The 18,800-nt window shown below is 44.8% G+C and overlaps 1 protein-coding gene across 1 annotated transcript in view; it reads left to right on the top strand.

The window, feature by feature from the left end:
- Nucleotides 1–3,440: 3,440 nt before the first annotated feature.
- tecta (tectorin alpha) overlaps nucleotides 3,441–18,800 on the top strand; it is a 47,416-nt gene continuing 32,056 nt past the window's right edge. Inside the window, exons 1-8 of the mRNA XM_033049618.1 lie at nucleotides 3,441–3,652; nucleotides 9,385–9,449; nucleotides 9,531–9,670; nucleotides 9,895–10,182; nucleotides 11,951–12,088; nucleotides 12,958–13,123; nucleotides 15,066–15,478; nucleotides 17,926–18,496. Of these exons, the coding sequence (XP_032905509.1) occupies nucleotides 3,612–3,652; nucleotides 9,385–9,449; nucleotides 9,531–9,670; nucleotides 9,895–10,182; nucleotides 11,951–12,088; nucleotides 12,958–13,123; nucleotides 15,066–15,478; nucleotides 17,926–18,496 (1,822 nt within the window). The 5' untranslated portion in view covers nucleotides 3,441–3,611. The remainder of the gene's footprint in view (nucleotides 3,653–9,384; nucleotides 9,450–9,530; nucleotides 9,671–9,894; nucleotides 10,183–11,950; nucleotides 12,089–12,957; nucleotides 13,124–15,065; nucleotides 15,479–17,925; nucleotides 18,497–18,800) is intronic.

Here is an 18,800-nt window from a genome sequence, read left to right as displayed (position 1 = left end):
TACTTTCAATTCTGTAACTTAGATAATTTATTGGTTGTTAACAAGGTGGAAATCGGGAACCTGGTTTATCTGATTATGGCTTCATTCTCTGAATGATGTTTGCAATTATTTGATATTAGATACTGATTAATATGGGACTGAAGATGAGTTGGTCTGTAAACTTAGATTGCTTGTGTGCAAATTTATATACGCTAAGGATTTCTGCTGTGGTGCAATAATGTTACTAGATAAACATTGTGGAAATGTTGATGGCGGAAAAAATGTGAATCTCAGTCTTCACAGGCAATGGATAGACCTTCTCCAGTCGGCATTCAGAGGCGATCGTAGCTGACTTGTTGCCCCTCGCCTACCCTTACCCCTTATCACTTATTATAATATTTTATCTCTTGGCAAAAAATGAAGGTGACGGAAGATGTCTGTATTTTAAAAGCATTAGTTAATTTATAATGTTTCCTGGAGATTTATAATTATATGTGCAGGAGATTAAACCATGCAGAGTATCCACTGGCACAATGTGTAACTGCCTCTCTGACTTCTGTGAAAGTGGTGTTACTAAATAGTCTAACAACACTGTGCAGATGAAGCTCAATGTTACTTGTGGCTGGCAGAATGTTAAGGGAAATGGCCACCATCCTCTCAAGAGCAAGTCAAAATGGGCTTTAGATGGTGGCCTTGGCACTGATCCCAACAGCCTGTAAATTATGGTTTTAAATGGTGGACAAAGGTGCATCTATCTTTTAATCAATCTCCATTTGTTCTTATTGCTATACCATGAGATGGAATGCAATTATGAAAATTGGGGTATGAGGGCCACACCATTTTACAGTGTGAAGTTTGTAATTGGTTATTTAAACATTTGGTCCCAAATCTTAGTACGTCAAAGTTTGGGGCCCTAATTTTAAAGAGTTAGCAACAGCCATACCACATACGCCTTTTAGTAACATGTCTTTGCGAAGCCTCTTTAAGATGCCTTTAATGTTACTTCCATTGCTGCCTCTCATGTATCTTATGTTGCCATGTAATGTCATGTTAGAATATGCATGTTGATCAAGTTTAATTCTGTGTCTGATATATTAATGGAAAGCTTTCCCTTAATGATTCAAATTCCACATTACTGAGTCAATCTCAATTATACTGCATGTAAATTTTTATTTTAGTAAGGGAGTGAGCATATAATAATTATTGATGGAAAAATATGGGGAATATTTTAAGTACTGTAAAGCTTCATGAATTATCATGGCTAATAAAATGCTCAGTTTCAATACCAAAAATTGCAAGTGATTTTTTTTTTTTTTTTTTTTTTAAACCTTCGTTTTGAGTTTAGACAAAGCAAAGTTTCTCTAAGTGTAGATGCAGCAGGTTGTACTTGCATTGCAGTGAGAAAACACAGAACATTTTCACTTGTACATTTCTCTGTCCAAAATTGCTGTTTCCCATCTAGCCACTGCTGTGATCGGGTCTAGTGGGGTGGCATTAATAGAATTTGGTTGAGTTCCACAGATTTCAGTTCCCATATCAAGGAGAGATGAAGCTGTTCCCACAATGCTTTCTCTCCATTTCTTATAGGATTTTCAGTGAACTGTGCACTGGGCGACATTCAAGATTGAGAGACAACTGAGGTGGATAAGACAAAGGCGAACATGCAATTAAATCCCAAACCCCTGTCCATGCTCCAGTGATGCTGCCTGAGCCGCTGAGTTACTCCAGCACTTTGTGCCATTATTTTGTAAACACCATCTGCAGTTCCATGTTTCTACTGTTTATTATAATGATAAACGAGAGCTAGCCATAACGGACTAAGCACATGATTGGCGTTAACAGAATAATCTCAGGAACAAAATGAGAGCTCACGAAAATATTTGGATTAGCGTCATCAGAAGAAACTGTGTTGGAGAGGAACAACTGACCAATTGAAATAATTAGATTGAGTGTAGAAGAAGTCATTAGGTCGAGCCTTTTGGAACAACAGGTGAAACAACTTTCCCCCGACACAATCAACCTCGTTTCTCGGGTTCGCAACAATTAAACGTTCAGGCAAAAGTGAAGTTGATGGTTTTAACAAGCGGGTCAGAGAGCAGGAGGATGTCATCACCAACATTAATGGAGTTATCAGAAACAGCGGCTTTGCGATCAAGCACCCTTAGACTTGGCTAACGAGCAGCTTTATAAACCGAAGGACACCTAGGGTCGTGAACAAAACAGACAACCTCAGGTGCGGTTTCACTGACATGGTCAGAGAGAGCAGAAATGCACTCTGAACAACTTTAGACATGGCATAGTGACATTGGTCCAGCCCACAAAGACGGGCTGGACCAATATCAGAGGTTATGAGGAGAAGGCAGAAGAATGGGGTTGAGAGGGGAAGGCGGGGGAGACGATGGGCCGAATGGCCTCATTCTGCTCCTATCAGCTATGAACTAGACAGGAAGAGCTGTATCTCATGCGAGCTGAAATTAGCACCGATGTATAGCGATGTTCCCAAAAGGGGTAGATATGCATTTTCCAGCATAACGGGTTCTTAGGAACAACATTGCAAGCAGCAGAATTGACCTTGCTCAACATGGGATCGCATGGAGAAGAATCGAGGGGGTGGAACTGGTGAGGGTGCAGAGTTGAAGTTTGGATGTTAACGGGGGTGGTGGTGAGAGAGAGATGGGCCGGGGGTTACAATTCTCCAGGCGAGGCTGCTGTGCTGCTGAATAAAGTGAACGTGGGGGCGTCGTGTAGTCGCCATCCCCTCAGCCAACAATGAAACGTTCTACATTTCCTTGAGCAGCGTCTGCTTTGATCTGTCCTTTTCACACCTTAAATTCACTTTGAACCTTTCCGTATCTCTCGTTTCCCTCTCCGCTCAGTCTAAAGAAAAGTTTGACCCGAAACGTCACTTTCTCTCCAGAGGTGCTGCCTGTCCCGCGGAGTTGTTACTTCAGTTTTTTGTGTCTATTCTCGCTGTTACTTCAGTTTTTTGTGTCTATTCTCGCTGTTACAGCGTCAGGTACCATTGAGGAGTGGCCGCTGCAACCTTGGACATCAGGGACGCGCTGCAGTTTAGGCTGTGGGGAATGTTTGTTTATGAGGGGGTTTCTTAAGAGAAAGAAGGCTGTGTGTGTGTGTGTGTGTGTGCGCGCTGAGGTATCTGTCCCGATAAACAATTGCAGAGATACTCTTTCCTGCCAATGGAAACTATATCTCCCTTAGTTTGAAGTCTTCTGTTGTGAATCCTCTCTCCTCCTGGGAACCAATTCGCCCTTATCGCCAATTATTTAATCAAGATGGAATTTCCGCCACCAATTTCTGACAGCGGGGAATGCAAATGAAGAAACCAGAGCCAGACTGAGGGGGAAAAAAGGGAATGCTTTTGTTTGCGAAAAAAAAAACGTTGATCGAGGCCCGGGAGCTCGCGTTACGACCCAGACCCTCATCCAAACCTGCCTGAAAGTCACCAGCGCCGACCGTGTCGTCAGCTCACAATCAAACTGAAAGGAAGCTTTCTATTGTGGCGCCTAGCCTTCTGGCTTCGGGGGCGCATTTGGCAATCTGGAATAATTAGTTAAATTGTTCGAATTTAAACTCTGTCTGTTCCAGTTTCACCCCCCGTGCCACTACAGCGGATGCTTCCACGCTGCAGGACATGCGCCGAGGCTGAGATCAGGTATGTTCCTCTGTCCCAGTCCTCGCCTCCGATTCAAACCTGGCATCTGGACTTCCAGGTGAAGTCAAGTCGCCTTTCACCCACTCGACTGCGCGGATCTTTCGGCTTCCATCATTTTTTTCCAACGTTGTAGACCAAACGTCAATCTGTAGATAGACACAGAAAGCTGGAGTCCCTTCGTCAGGTTGCATAAAGTACCTGAAAGGCGTTAAGGTGATTCCCAAAACACTCACCTAATCGTAGTTCCACTTCACAATGTTGGCGTGAGAAACCGGAGCTCAACATCCCAACGCGCTCTGATAGTTACCAGACCAGATGGGAATTTATGCCCATTGAACCATTATGAAAATGCTCGAATTCCCATTCCCCGTTAACCTCAGCCGCTTAGACAAGTGCAAATTGCTGATAGGCAACCTGTGCCCAATTAAATTAATGATGCAGGTGTTGTGGTAAATGGACTTCCGAGAGGCATTTGCGAAAGTACCGCACTGTACTGTCATATCACGTCTACCTCGCCGGGATATGACAGCACACAAGACTTAACGCAATTGGCTTCTCTTCAAGATTCAAGCCGATGGAATAAAGTTAGTAATATGTGGCGATATGGATAGTAAACTAGCCAACTAACAGAAGAGTGTTGAGTGAAAGGATGTTTCTTAACTCAGCGGGCAAGCAACCCTTCCCTCCAATGGGTAAGAGACGGAACACTTATTCAGACTGACTGGTTGGAAGAAAGCTGGAAGATATTAAAATATCTAAAGTCCAAGTATACCCGGTAAATTTCTTCTATTTTTGGAAACCATATATTTGGAAATATGTCCCTTTGGAGAAGGCGCAGAAAAAAACGCTGAAATGAATGGAATGATGAGAGATTTCCATTATGTGGAGAGGCTGGAGAGGCTGTGATTGTTCTCCAAGTTGGTCTTGCAGAAAAACATGCTGTTACAAGGAAAAGGCAGGGAAATGGGGTTGAGAGGGGAAAATAGGTCTGCCATGATTGAATGGCAGAGTAGACACGATAGGCTGAATGGCCTAATTCTAATCCTAGGTCTTATGATCTTGGTATCTGATAAAAAATATTTACAATTATGATGGGTGTTACTGTGGACAGAGAAAAAACTGTTGCCTTTGGCAGAAGGGTCAAGAAACTGGAGACAAATACAGTGATGTAAAAGAAGAGAAGTCACAAATGATAGAGGTTAGAATTTGGAGCGCAGTGCCTGGGATTGATCCCACTGCAGTGTTCAAAAGAGAACTGCATAGATACGAAGTATATGTGGGCAATGGGAAGAGGTGGTAGTATTTGACAAGTTGGATTATTCTTGTACAGCCAATATGGACTCGATATATCAAATGGCCACCTTCTGTGCTGTAACCATTCTGTGCATTTGTGGTTGTATAAGTGATATGGTCCAAAACTCCAATCCCAATAAGTAGGAATTAATTAAACCATGTACCTGTACTAGTTAGACAGGAGAAAGGAAGAACAGTGGAGAGATTGTTCATATTCCATCCCAATATATTGAAATGACATGCTCCAATCACCCAATGAACCGGGATGTGAATATACCCAAGTCCTACTAATTCCCAGTGAGATGGTCCATATACCCCAACACCTGTAAGCAGCAGTCAGCCGACCCATATTTCTCATCCCAGTGATAGAGGTAATATGGTCTGTGTAAATCTCCGTGATTTGCAAAGAGATGGTCCACACATCCCCAACTTGGAAGTCAGGTTTACTCTGGTCCATATACTTTGGTCAATATGTGGTCAATATGTGATGCCATTGACCCATCATCTGTGGCATCATCTCGTGCAAATAGCTATTCAGTGCACTCTTTAAACTGTTGAACAATAGGAAGTTGTTGGTTCTGAGTCGGGATATGTGAATAAAAGTATCAGAAGGTATTTATGGAGCAGCAGCATACCTCAATTCTGAGAATGTATCAGCCACTTAGCACTGTTTCACGTTTCCTTTCCTAAAAGACTTTCTTGATTTGTTCCAAACATGTGTTTATTTTCCTTTTCATGATTGGTGATTCCAATTTCAAAACTAGTTTTGCCAGCAATTTTTCTGGCTAAAGTTGTAGCTGAAGGTAACGTTCTTATGTTTTTGTTAGCATCTTAAAGTGATTCAAATTAATTGACTAATGACCCATCAGTGTATAAAGGAGAAAGATAGTCCATGTACCCCAGTCCCAATGAACCCGAGGAAAGATTCTTTGTGTGTCTCGTTCCAATAAACTGAAATGAGATACTTCAGTTGCCCAAGTCCTAGTGAACATGAATGAGAATGTACCCGAGTCCTGCTAATTCACAATGAAATGATCCATATACCCCAGTGCCAGTCCATAGCAGCAAACCGCTCCTTACTCCACAGTCTCATTGATGATACTGCATTCCTAATTTACTTAAACAAGATGTACTTATAAGATTTTCCTTTACTTGCTGTGTTATGAGCCAATGACCTTTTTTGCTCCAAACATAACACAACACCATTAAATAGACCTTTGGGGTATTCTATCCAATAATTTGTGCTGGTTTAATGTGCTCATGTACATTATCATTTTGATTTGCAGAAGATCAGGTTGACCTTTCATATTTAAATATCTCTGTAGTTGAATCCCTAAGTAATTCTAAGTTTAGCATTGTATGATCTCACCTTATTCGTATTTTTAAATATATTGCCTTGCTAATTTATACTATTGCACTAACAACCCATGTCTTGCCAGACAAGCAATATTTTTTTTCCTTTCTTGAACCACTGATCATAGACAATGTAGTTTATTGCTCTTTTTGATTTAGGACAGGTTTGCTACATTTTCGGTCTCCCAGACTTATAACTTCCATATCTGAGAATATTTGGAAGATTGTTGCCAAAACCCCTGCTGTTGTTTTCTACCCCACAATTTCTACAGTGTTTAATGATGCAGAAAGTTTATTACGTTATTTTAAATCGAGTTCCAACATTTTTCGAGGCTGTTGTTTTTAACTATTCCATGACAGTGGGAGAGTCTAGGACCAGAGGGCACAGTCTCAGATTAAAAGGAGGTACCTTCAGAATGGAGATAAGTAGGAATTTCTTTAGCCAGAGGGTGGTGAATCTGTGGAATTCATTGCCACATACAACAGTGGAGGCCAAGTCATTGGGTATTTTTAAAGTTGAGATTGATAGGTTCTTGATTAGTAAGAGTATCAAAGGTTACGGGGAGAGGACAGGAATATGGTGTTGAGAGGAAAACCTAGAAAAGCTATGATCAAATGGCAGAGCAGACACAATGGGCTGAATGGCCTAATTCTGTTTGTTTATGTTATCAATCTTCCTCATACCCACTGCACACTCTGGTGCCACTTTAGTGGCAATGACAACAATGAATCACATGGTAACTAACCTTGGACTACTGCACCATGTGCCAAAGTAGAGATGTTCAAAGCTTCATGTCCTTAGGATTAAACATTACCAGCAATTTGTCCTGGACTGGCCATATCGAAGCAATGGTCACAAAAGAACACCAATGCCTCTACTTCCTTAGAAGGCTTAAGAAGTTTGGCATGTCCTCAACAATCATCTCCAACTTCTGCAGATCCACCGTAGACAGCATTTTATCGTGATTCATCACAGCATGGTTTGGGAACAGCTCCTTCCAAGGCCGCAAGAAATTGCTGAGTCCAATTGCAAATTGGACATAGCCCAGACCATCAAGCCATTCTCCCTTCCACTCCATCTACACTTCACAATGGTTCGGCAAGGCAGTCAGCATAATCAGGGACATGTCTCACCCCAGTCATTCCCTCTTCTCCCCTCTCACATTAGGCAGGAGGTCCAAATGTTTGAAAACACATGCCTGCAGGCAACTGAACCACCACTAGAGAGCAGTTCTGACCAACCACCTACCTCATTGGAGCCTTCAAACTATCATTAATCTGACTTTACTGGACTTTACATTGCACTAAACATTATTCCCTTCAATATGTATCGGTAAACTGTGGATGGCTTGATTGTAATAATGTACGGCCTTTTTGCTGACTGGATAGCATGCAACATAAAGCTTTTCACTGTACCTCTGTATATGTGACAATAATAAAGAACATCTCCCCTGAGATTTCCTCTTTACCTTCCCCATCCAATTCCTTTCCACTTAATCTGTTGAGAAATCATTGACAGTTTTCCTCCATATGTTTCAATAATTTTTCTTTATGCAAATTGATTAAAGATACAGCATGGAACAGACCCTTCAGCCCACTTTGACCATCAATTACTTGTTCATTTTTGTGCTACATTATCCCACTTTTAGTCCACACCCTACAGAGAAGGGGCAATTTACAGAGGTCAATTAACCTAAACGGGATGTGGAACAAACCCAGAGCACCTGGAAGAAACCCACGCAGTCACAAGGAGAAAGCATCAATGGAAGCTGATCCTCTAAAGATACAACCTTTCACAAAATGTTATCTTTGCTCAAAACATTGTATCCTTTATCCGTTATCTTTGAACTGTGGACACCTTGATTATATTCGTATATGGTATTTTATTTTACTAAATAGCACACTATCAAAAGCTTTTCACTGTATCCTGGTACATGTGATGATAACAATAAACAACACCAAACTACTGATGAATAATGTAATTGAAGGAGTTGAAGATGTAACTCATAATGACATAGGAATGCGGCTGTCTTAAAGCAGGTTAATGGCATACAGACATGGATGGATCAAGACCCAAAGGGAGCTGGTACAGCACGTATGTGGAATGTAATAACATGCACTGCAGATACTGGTTTGTACCAAAGATTGACACAAAATGCCTGAGTAACTCAACAGGTCAGCCAGCACCTTTGGAGAAAATGGATAGGTGACGTTTTGGGTCGGGACTGTGGAAGCTGATCACAAGATTACTGCATTTAAATCAGAAAAATAGGAATGCGTTCAAGCAAAGGCAATGCCTACTGTGGTAATGCTGAACACTGGGGAATTCTGAGTTTTGGAAGGGATTGTGTGCTATGAATACAATAATATGTTCACAGGCTGATCTTGGGAGAAGAATGGATTGGGTACACGATAAGGGATATAACCACACATTCACAGATCTTAGCAGGAAAAGCAGTTTGGCTGAATGGCACTTGACAAAAACTGCCGAAGAGTTGGATGTATTGAAAAGGGAATGAAGGATGGTGCCTGCTCTCAAGCCCAACTGCAATAGGAACCAGGAAATGAACCTGACTAGATGGAATGGAAAAGAGCAGGAAGTGAGCGCTATCCAAGGGGAAAGTGAGTTCAGATCCATGATGGGACAGAGCGGGAGAGAGCAGGAGGACATCAAACGGTTTACTAGGTAGGAAGGATCTGCAGATGCTGGTATACACCGAAGATAGACACAAAATACTGGAGTAACTAAGAAGGAACTGTAGATGCTGGAAAATCGAAGGTACACAAAAATGCTGGAGAAACTCAGCGGGTGCAACTCTGACAGGCAGCATCTCTGGAGAAAAGGAATAGGTAACGTTTTGACTCCAGAGTATGTGACGTTTTGGATCGAGATCCTTCTTGATACCTTATTCAAGGCTGAAGAAGGGTCTGGACCCGAAAGTCCACCTATTCCTTTTCTCCAGATATGCTACCAGTCCCGCTGAGTTACTCCAGCATTTTGTGTCTATCTAAAAGGGTTTGGTGTTGTGCACAGTAATTATTTTGATACCGAAGCAGGCATAACATCCACCTATGTTCTGTTGCAGGATCATGAGTCCCGGTTCTCTTCTCGTGGGCATCTACAGCATTCTCACCATGGCCTGCACTGGAGGTCAGTGTTATTGGCGAAGTTGCCTAGTGCTTTGAGCATTAATGTTCGCTCCTGCCATGAACCTCTCTCTCTCTTTTCCAGCGTTGTGCTTAGACCTGTTGTACCCGTTTGGGATCGGGAACCTGGACAGCGAAACCCCGAAGGTGGATGACGGGGGATCCCCTGAAATTTCGCTACTAATCACCTTCCCATTTTTCGCAGTTGGGCAGAGGTCGCTTCACGTGAGTATGTGGCGGATGCGCCTCTTCCACATCACTGCTAAAGTGTTGTGTGCATTAAATGTTTTCAAAGCCCTTTGGAAGATTTTAATCAAACTCATGACATGTTAAGTGGGATATTGGGTTTAATCGATCGGAGCGGACAACTCCGTTGAGCCGAGTGATGTATAACTGAAGTTCTTGTCCAAAGAGAATGTGTTTAATGAATTCTGTATCCTGTCCACCAGGTGAATAACAATGGGGTGCTATCCTTCAACGTGCAAGTCAGTCAGTTCACTCCCGAGGTCTTCCCTCTATCCGATGGTCGCTCGTTCATTGCTCCTTTCTGGGCTGATGTCCACAACGGGATCAAAGGAAATGTGTATTACAGGGAGAGCGTTGAGCAGAGCATCTTGCAAAGAGTCACCAAGGACATCAGAAAGAACTTCAAGGACCAGGCTTCCTTCTCGGCCACATGGGTGTTCATCGCCACCTGGGAAAAGGTCACTTTCTATGGAGGCAGCTCGACCACCCCGGTAACGGCCACTCGGCCCGGCAGAACAATGCAGGGAACGTTCGCCAGGTTGGGCGGCATCTGTGGAAAGAGAAGCAGAGTTCGCAGAGAAACTCAGCAGACCAGGCAGCATATGTGGAGGGATTAAACACAACAACATTTCGAAGATAGACACAAAGTGTTGGGGTAACTCGGCGGGTCAGGCAACATCTCTGGGGGAAATAAAGGATGGGTGACGTTTCCGCTTGAGGACCTTCTTCAGACCCGACCCGAAACAGTTCCCGTCCTTTATCTCCAGAGATGTGGCCTGAGCTATTCCAGCAATGCGTTTATCTTCGGTATATACAAGCATCTGCGGTTCCTTTCGACACAGGCAACAATTCTCCAGTCTGAAGAAGGGTCCCAACCCCAAATCCCATTTGCCCTTTTTCCTCCATCGATGCTGTCTGGCCCATTAAGTTCCTCCAGCAGTTTTTGTTTGGCTCAAGATGCATGTGTAGTTTCCCGTGTCTGTCATTGAGTCAATGGGTCACCTCTGGCAAAGGATCTTTGTTTTTCTCTCCACTAATGCTGCCTTGCTTGTTGAGTGTTTCCAACATTTTCTGTGTTTGATTTGGTTTCTGGTCTCTGCCATTTGAATTTCATTTACGGTAGTCAGACACAGATTTTTTTCACACAAAGGCGTAGTTCTTTCAGCAGTGAATGGGGGGTAATGCAAGCATTAGTGGGATAACCAAGGGTTGCAGTTACTCCACGGGCGGTCAACCCTTTGGTGGGAGCGTTACCCATGTGAGTGCAGGTGGATGCACCTGATGAGTGGGATATTAACTCTTTCAAGAAGTTCAATGGATTGAGGTGAGCAGTGGGGCGGGAGGAATGTACCCCTGTAGGTAGGAAGGCAGTTAACCCATGTGGCAGGCCAAGTAACTATGTTGGGGAGGAGGCAAACCTGTATAAGAGGGGGTTCATCCCACGGGGGATCTTGCTAACTATTTGAGTTCCCAATCAACTGTTTCACTGGCGAAGATAAGCTTTGCTCGCTCTGGGAGACTGAACCCCACCGGTATCAGATTGAGCCGCCGCCCTGCACTATCATTCCCATGGTATACATACGGGGCTGGGGTTTCTTCCTCGTGCGGTTGTGTTACTGACATTGTTAATTTAGTGCATTTGTACATATTGTTTTGGTCACTTTCATACCAGTTCCCCTCAGCAGCTTAATGCCACCTACTGCCCAAACCCCCGGACAAGCGTCAACTCTCTTTCTTGTTCCAGGATGAGGTTGGTGCTCCTTTTCGACATTATTCATTGACCAATTCTTGTGGTTAACGCCGTGTGGTACGTGACGATAAATCACAAGCTTTGCAATATCTCCGGAATTTTTCACCCAAGAGGACTGAGGGGGACTGGTTGCCAAGTGCATTCATTTCAAAAAGTGTGAGGTTTGCAGATAGCAGAGGAACACAGGGAAAGGGGGTGAGTGCAGGGAAATATCAATGGGACAATGGACAATAGGCGCAGGAGTAGGCCATTCGGCCCTTCGACCCTTCGAGCCCGCACCGCCATTCAATGTGTTCATGGCTGATCATCCACAATTCCTGCCTTCTCCCCATATCCCCTATCGTTAAGAGCCCTATAGCTAGATCAATAAAGATCTTATTAAACGGGGGAGTAAGTACAAGGGACTGGTCTATGTCTGCTTTCATTTCACCTGTTCTCATCAGCCTTCACCAAGGTTGGATTGTGTGAGCATGTTACTTCTCTCTAACCCTGTCATCCCCGCTCTACAGATGAACACCTTTCAGTGTGTGCTGGTGACAGATGAAAGGAATTCCTTTGCCATGTTTAACTACGCTGATATTTCCTGGACGACAGGGACTGCAAGTGGAGGCGACCCTCTGACTGGTGTTGGTGGCTCAGCAGCACAGGTCAGATCTTCCCATTTCCTAGTCGGCTCTGAATTGCTTCCGATCCTTTCAAAATGAGCGGTAACATTTTTGAATATGATAACAAGAAAATGGGTGGCAGAGTTTTGAGTTAAATTGGTATAGCTGAGTTCCAATACAAATCCAATACAATACAAATCCAATACAATACAAATTCCAATACAAATCGGGCAACAACAAATAAGAGAGGGTTAAAGAGACGTGCTGTTCGCTTGGACTCTCTTGAACATACATCACTTCTATCCACTATACACTGTATATACTTCTATACACTGGCCTTCTATCAGGTCTCTCCGCAGTCTCCTGCATTGCATGGAAAACAATCCAATTCTGTCCAACCTCCCCTGCAGCTAATACCCCGTAATGCAGGCACCTCATCTGCAGCCTTTCCAACGCCTTCGCATCCTTCCTGTAAAGGGGCGACCTAAAATGCTCGCACTACTCCAAATGCAGCCTGGCAGTGAAGCTGGCAGTATTTTATCTCATTTTCACTTTGTCACTTTAGACACAGTGCCGGAGTAACACAGCGGGCCAGACAGCATCACCGGAGACGCTGCCTGACCCGCTGAGTTACTCCAGCATTTTGTCTCTATCTTTGGTATACGCCAGCATCTGCAGTTCCTTTCTACACATTATTTTGTGCGTCTCTCAGTTAATTTATCTTAACCTGAGATCAATTGTTGCTTATCGCTCGCGTGTGTGTGTGACACGATCTAAAGAAGGGTCCCCGCCCGAAATGTCACCTATCCATGTTTTCCAGAGATGCCGCCTGATCCCTGAGTTACTCCAGTACGTTGTGTCTTTAAAAAAAAAAAAATAACCATCCCTCTCTCCCCTCCCGCGATGCACAGACGGGGTTCAACGGCGGGGACCTCAGTCACTTTTTCAGCCTGCCAACCTCTCGGAGCACTGAGATGCTGAACATCGAACAAACCAGCAACGTGAACTTCCCCGGCCGCTGGATCTTTAAGATAGACGGGGAGGCGATTGACCCATCGAGTGGCTGCAGCCTGAACGGTGAGCGTGGGGGTCGCTGATTCGTGGTAATACCTCCAGCGAGGGACAATATATATCCCTACAATATAGAACGAAGCCATTCGGCCCATTGACTCTAAACTGGTTCTCAGTGCGATCCCAATAGTTTGAATCCCTCACCAAACGGGAAATAACAGGGTGTTCAGACTGCTGGGATCGCACTGAGAATATGTTTAGAGTCAATGGGCCGAATGGCTTCCTTCTATGTTGTAGAGAATGTGCTAAATGATAGAAAATATAACGGGTTCAGCAATGGCATTGGGCCCTCAACTACATTTGCAGTTTTTGCAAGTGTCACAAATGTAACCTCACAAACATGGAAAACAAAACACGGTGGGGTTACACCTGCCTCAACCGTATTCCAGATCTCCCTTCGCCACCGTGTGTGGAAGGCCTGTCGCCCCGGACTGAGTGGCCATCCCATTGTTCGCCGTGTCCTGACCTGGGAACGTATGAGGCGTCACCACGCTATGTTTCGCCCTGCTAGTGCCTAATCCTGCAACTTGGTTCACATTTTCCAGAGCCCACCCCCCCAGGTCTGTGAACGGGTTCAGCATCCGTGGAGATGGTGCATAGAACCATCCCCGGTACAGTGACGCAGCTGATAGAGCTGCTGCCTCACAACATCAGAGAAGCAGGTTCGATTCTGACCTGGGGTGCTGGCTATGTGGAGTTTACATGTTCTCCTTTTGACTGGTTCTGAACAAACACACGTTGGCAAGTGGCTTTGTAGATTAATTGGCCGCTGAAAAATATAGAGGGTGGGTGAGAAAATGGTCTAACGTGTGAACGGGTTATCGATGGTCCGAGTGGACTCGATGGACTGAAAGACCTGTTTCCCTACTCTATCTCTAAACTCAAAGTCTCTAACTCTACACTACACACCAACTGACCCAGTAACCGGGTCCATCTTGGTTTAGGTTTATAATTGTCATATGTATCGAGGTACAGTGAAAAGCTTCGTTTTGCATTATTATTCAATCAGATAATACTGCACATTAGTACAATATATACCAACTCAAGTACGACAGACTGAGCAAAGGAGAAGATATGGAGCAAGAAAGAACTGCAGATGCTAGATTTAAACATAGAAGCTAGAATATATTTACTAGAATGTTGTCTGGGTTTCAGCACCTAAGTTACAGAGAAAGGTTGAACAAGATAGTTCTTTATTCTTTGGAGCGCAGAAGGTTAAGGTTAAGACTTGATAAAGGTCTTTAAAATTATGAGAGGGATAGACAGAGTTGACGTGGATAAGCTTTTTCCATTGAGAGTAGGGAAGATTCAAACATGATTTGAGAAGTAAGGGACAAAGGTTTAGGGGTAACATGAGGGGGAACTTATTTACTCAGAGAGTGGTAGCTGTGTGGAATGAGCTTCCGGTGGAAGTGGTGGAGGCAGGTTCGATTTTATCATTTAAAAATAAATTGGATAGGTATATGGACGGGAAATGAATGGAGGGTTATGGTCTGAGTGCAGGTAGATGGGACTAGGTGAGAGTAAGTGTTCGGCACGGACTAGAAGGGCCGAGATGGCCTGTTTCCATGCTGTAATTGTTATATGGTTATATAGATGCTGATTGGAATTGAAGGTAGGCACAAAATGCTGGAGTAACTCCGCGGGTGAGGCAGCATTTCTGGAGAAAAGGAACAGGAGGCGTTTCGAGGTCTGAAGAAGGGTCTCGACCCGAAATGTCGTCCGTTACTTTCCTCCAGAGATGCTGCCTCACCCGCTGAGTTACTCCAGCATTTTGTGTCTACCAGAAGATATGGCTACCAGCAGGATCTCATTCTCAGCATTGTAGCGCATCAGTTCCATAGACAATGCCCAATGTCTGCAAAGGGGTAGATATGATTAGGACCATTCATCCAGAAGCCTGAAAATAGATGTGCAACATTGTTCTGACTGGCGCCCTCTGTTCCAGGTCAGTTTTTCCGTCGCGGGGATGTGTTTTGGATGGATGATAAATGCCAAATCAAGTGCCGCTGCCTGGACTTGGGTAACGCCATTCATTGTCAGAACCTGTCTTGCGGGCAGTTCGAGCAGTGCCACTCCGTGGACGGGGTTTACCGCTGCGTCCCCACCCAGACTGCCTCGTGTGTGGTGTTTGGAGACCCTCACTACCACACCTTCGATGGGTTCCTGTACCATTTCCAGGGAACGTGCTCGTACATCCTCGCCAAGCCCTGCTGGGAGTTGGAGAATCTGCCCAGTTTCAGCATCGAGTCCAAGAACGAAAACCGGGTGGGGACCGCTGTATCGTGGCTGAGGAACATCAGACTGGATGTGTACGCTCACAGCATCGTCATTCCCAGGGGAAACTCGGGCCAAGTCCTGGTGAGTTTGCTTTGCTGCTCGGCAAAGGGCGAGACAATAATGGTTTAAGAAGGAACTGCAGATGCTGGAAAATCGAAGGTACACAGAAATGCTGGAGAAACTCAGCGGGTGCAGCAGCATCTATGGAGCGAAGGAAATGGGCAACGTTTCGGGCCGAAACCCTTAAGGGTTTCGGCCCGAAACGTTGCCTATTTCCTTCCAGACAATAATGATGCCGTCCCAAGGCAATGAGGATTATTGGCAGATGTCAGGCAGTATCTGTAGAGAGGGGAAAAAATGTCTTTGTTTTTTCAAATTAATGAGTTTTCTTGTCATGCACCTAATTCATGTTAATTACATTACACAATAAAAACGACAATTCTTGGAACCCTGAAATTAAAAAGCATAATGCTGGAAACAAAATATCTAGCCAGTTAGCCTCCGTGGAGAGAGAAACAATCGGGTCAATGATCTTTCATCGTTTCTGATTTCCAGCATTTTTTGGTGTTGTACTTAAGCCTGGTTTCACGGAGTGCAGGAACTCCTTACCACAGGAAACCAATGACCAATCTTCTGTATTCAGTGACCCATTGCGTTGGCAGGGGATCAGGTGGAAATCCTTTACTGAGGTCCCATGTGGGAGACCTGGACAACACATAAAGCCCATGGGATCCAGAGCAATTTAATAAAATGGATCCAAAGTTTGCTTGATGACGGAAGTCATAAGGTCAAGAATTGTTGATGTTATTGGTAGCCTGTGTCCAGTGGGTTGGTGTCAGGACCCTTGGTGTTCATCATCCGCATGAACAATCTGAATTTCAGCATTAGAGGCATGATGAGTTTGCTGATGACACTTGTGATGCCATTGCACAGAAGAATGAGCGTTGGAAAACGTGATTAGCTAGATACTTGAGGGGTGGAATGGACATGGTTTGTTAAAGGTCAGGCGAGGTAAAACAAAGACAATTCTAACTAATAACATTAGGGGCTCATTGAATAGGATAGGATAAGTTTGGATAAGAAGTCAGTTGAAGGATCAAGAACAGTAACATGCTAAATGGTTGATTTTCAGACTGCATGGCTGTTCCCCAGGTTTAGTGCTTGCACCATAGGTTGTTGTTGTCTCTCTGAATGACTTGGATGTAGGAATAGACGGAGATTTCAAACTCTGCCACCGATTGCCTGGAAAATGGAAAATACCAATGGACTGAATATTGAACACATGAGGCCAGAATAGTCAAACAAGTGGCAGGTGGAATTTAAATAGGGAGATGCAAGGTGGTGCAGTTGTAGCAGAAGGACTTGGAAATGGCAAATGGTCAATGAGGAAAATCTCAATAAGTTGCAGGTACAGAAATACTTTTATTTCTAAAGATCTTCAAAGATGTCAAGATGTAGTTTGTAGAGCACATGGACCCCTGGCTTTATAAATAGAAGCATCTAGTACAAAAGAGGGGGATAATACTGAGCATATATAAAGGTCTGTTAAGCAGGCTTTCTGTACCGAGCGTCCCTGTTTTCTGTCCACAGATTGTATCTGACCTCCAGCATTTTCAGTTTTAATTTTATATTTTGGTTGCATTGAGACCCGGCCACCACGTGTTAGGAAGGAACTGAAGGGCCATGAGAGGTTGCAGAGGAGAATTTCCAGGATAGTTCTAGGGATGAAGAAAAATTAACCCTGCAGATGCTGGAAATCTGAAACGAAAAGAGAAAGCACTGGGATAGGCCAGGCAACTTCTGTGGGGAGAGAATCAATGCTTCAAGACAAATATGGAGTTCCATTTCCGATTTGGGGACGAGGGGTCACGATTTCAAGATTATGTAAGAGAAGACAATTTCTTTGAAGTAAGGGAAAGGGGGGTAGATTTGACTGAATATAGAGCTGTGCAAGTCCATAGGTCCATGACAGTGGCAAACCAAGTAGACAGTGTTAAAGAAGGCGTGTGTTGTGCTTTCCTTCATCGGATGGGTCGTTGAGTAAAGATCGACACAAAGTGCTGGAGTAACTCAGCGGGTCAGGCATCCGACCTGAAACGTCACCTATCCTCTTTCTCCAGAGATGCTGCCTAATCGGCTGAGTTACTCCAGCACTTTGTGGCTATCTTTGGTATAAACCAGCATCTGTAGTTCTTTGCTTCCACATTGAGTAAAGACTCGCGTTTCAGCTTTATAAAAAGTTGGAGTGGGGATGAGAGAAATAAGGGACACTTGATTGCTGACACAACAAACTGCAGATGCTGGAATTTTGGGCAAAATATAAAGTGCTGGAGTAACTCAGCGGGTCAAGCAGCAACTACAGAGGAGATGGATAGGCGACGTCCTGGATGGATAGGCAGTCTGGAGAAAGGTTCGGACCTGAATTGTCCCTCTACAGATGCTGTGTGGCCCGCTGAGTTACTCCAGCACTCTAAGCTGTAAATGTTGGTGGTGGTCGGAGAGATGACCTCCCGTTCGCTGTGCTTCAGGTGGATGGGCTGCTCGCCACGTTGCCCGTGCATCTGGAGATGGGGGCGATCAAGATTTATCAGAGCGGAGTGGCCACGGCGGTGGAGACGGATTTCGGTTTGCTGCTAACATTCGACGGGGAACATTACGCTTCCATCTCGTTGCCCAGTTCCTTCCTGAATAACACGTGCGGTCTCTGCGGGAACTTCAACAACAACCCGGCCGATGACAACATGCTCCCAGGAGGAAGCCCATCCGAGTCGCTGGCGGAGCTGGGCAACGGATGGAAGGCGGCCGACCCGGACTGGTACTGTCAGCACGGTTGCGGGGACAACTGCAGCGTGTGCGACCCGCACACAGAGACCTTCTACTACACAGCCGACTACTGCGGCATCATGAACAAGACCGACGGGCCGTTCCGCGACTGCCGAGCCGTGTTGGACCCCACCAGCTTCGTCATCAGCTGTGTGTACGACATGTGCGCCAACCGGGACAACATCACCACTCTGTGCCAGGCCATCCAAGGCTATGCCCTCACCTGCCAGGCCGTGGGCATCACCATCGGAGCCTGGCGCTCCCGCACCTTCTGCGGTAAGGAGACCCTGAAACACGTGCAGGTGGTGGTTTATATCGAAACTGGACACATGGTGCTGGTAATAACTCTGTTGGTCAGGCGGCATCTCTGGAGAACATGGATGGGTGACGCCTCGGGTCAGGACCCTTCTTCACACTGGAGTCCCGAAGAAGGGTCCCGAGCCGAAACGCCACCCATCCATGTTCTCCAGGGATGCTGCCTGACCCGCTGAGTTACTCCAGCACTCTGTGTTCACCATCAGACCGTGAAACATCCCACCCAGTCCCTCCCCTTGTTGGTGCATCCTAATGCTTTTTTAGT

Source organism: Amblyraja radiata, chromosome 33, assembly GCF_010909765.2.
Source record: "Amblyraja radiata isolate CabotCenter1 chromosome 33, sAmbRad1.1.pri, whole genome shotgun sequence".
Taxonomy (NCBI): domain Eukaryota; kingdom Metazoa; phylum Chordata; class Chondrichthyes; order Rajiformes; family Rajidae; genus Amblyraja; species Amblyraja radiata.
The sequence above is the reverse complement of the archived record's forward strand: the minus strand, read 5'-3'. Positions and strand labels throughout refer to the sequence as shown.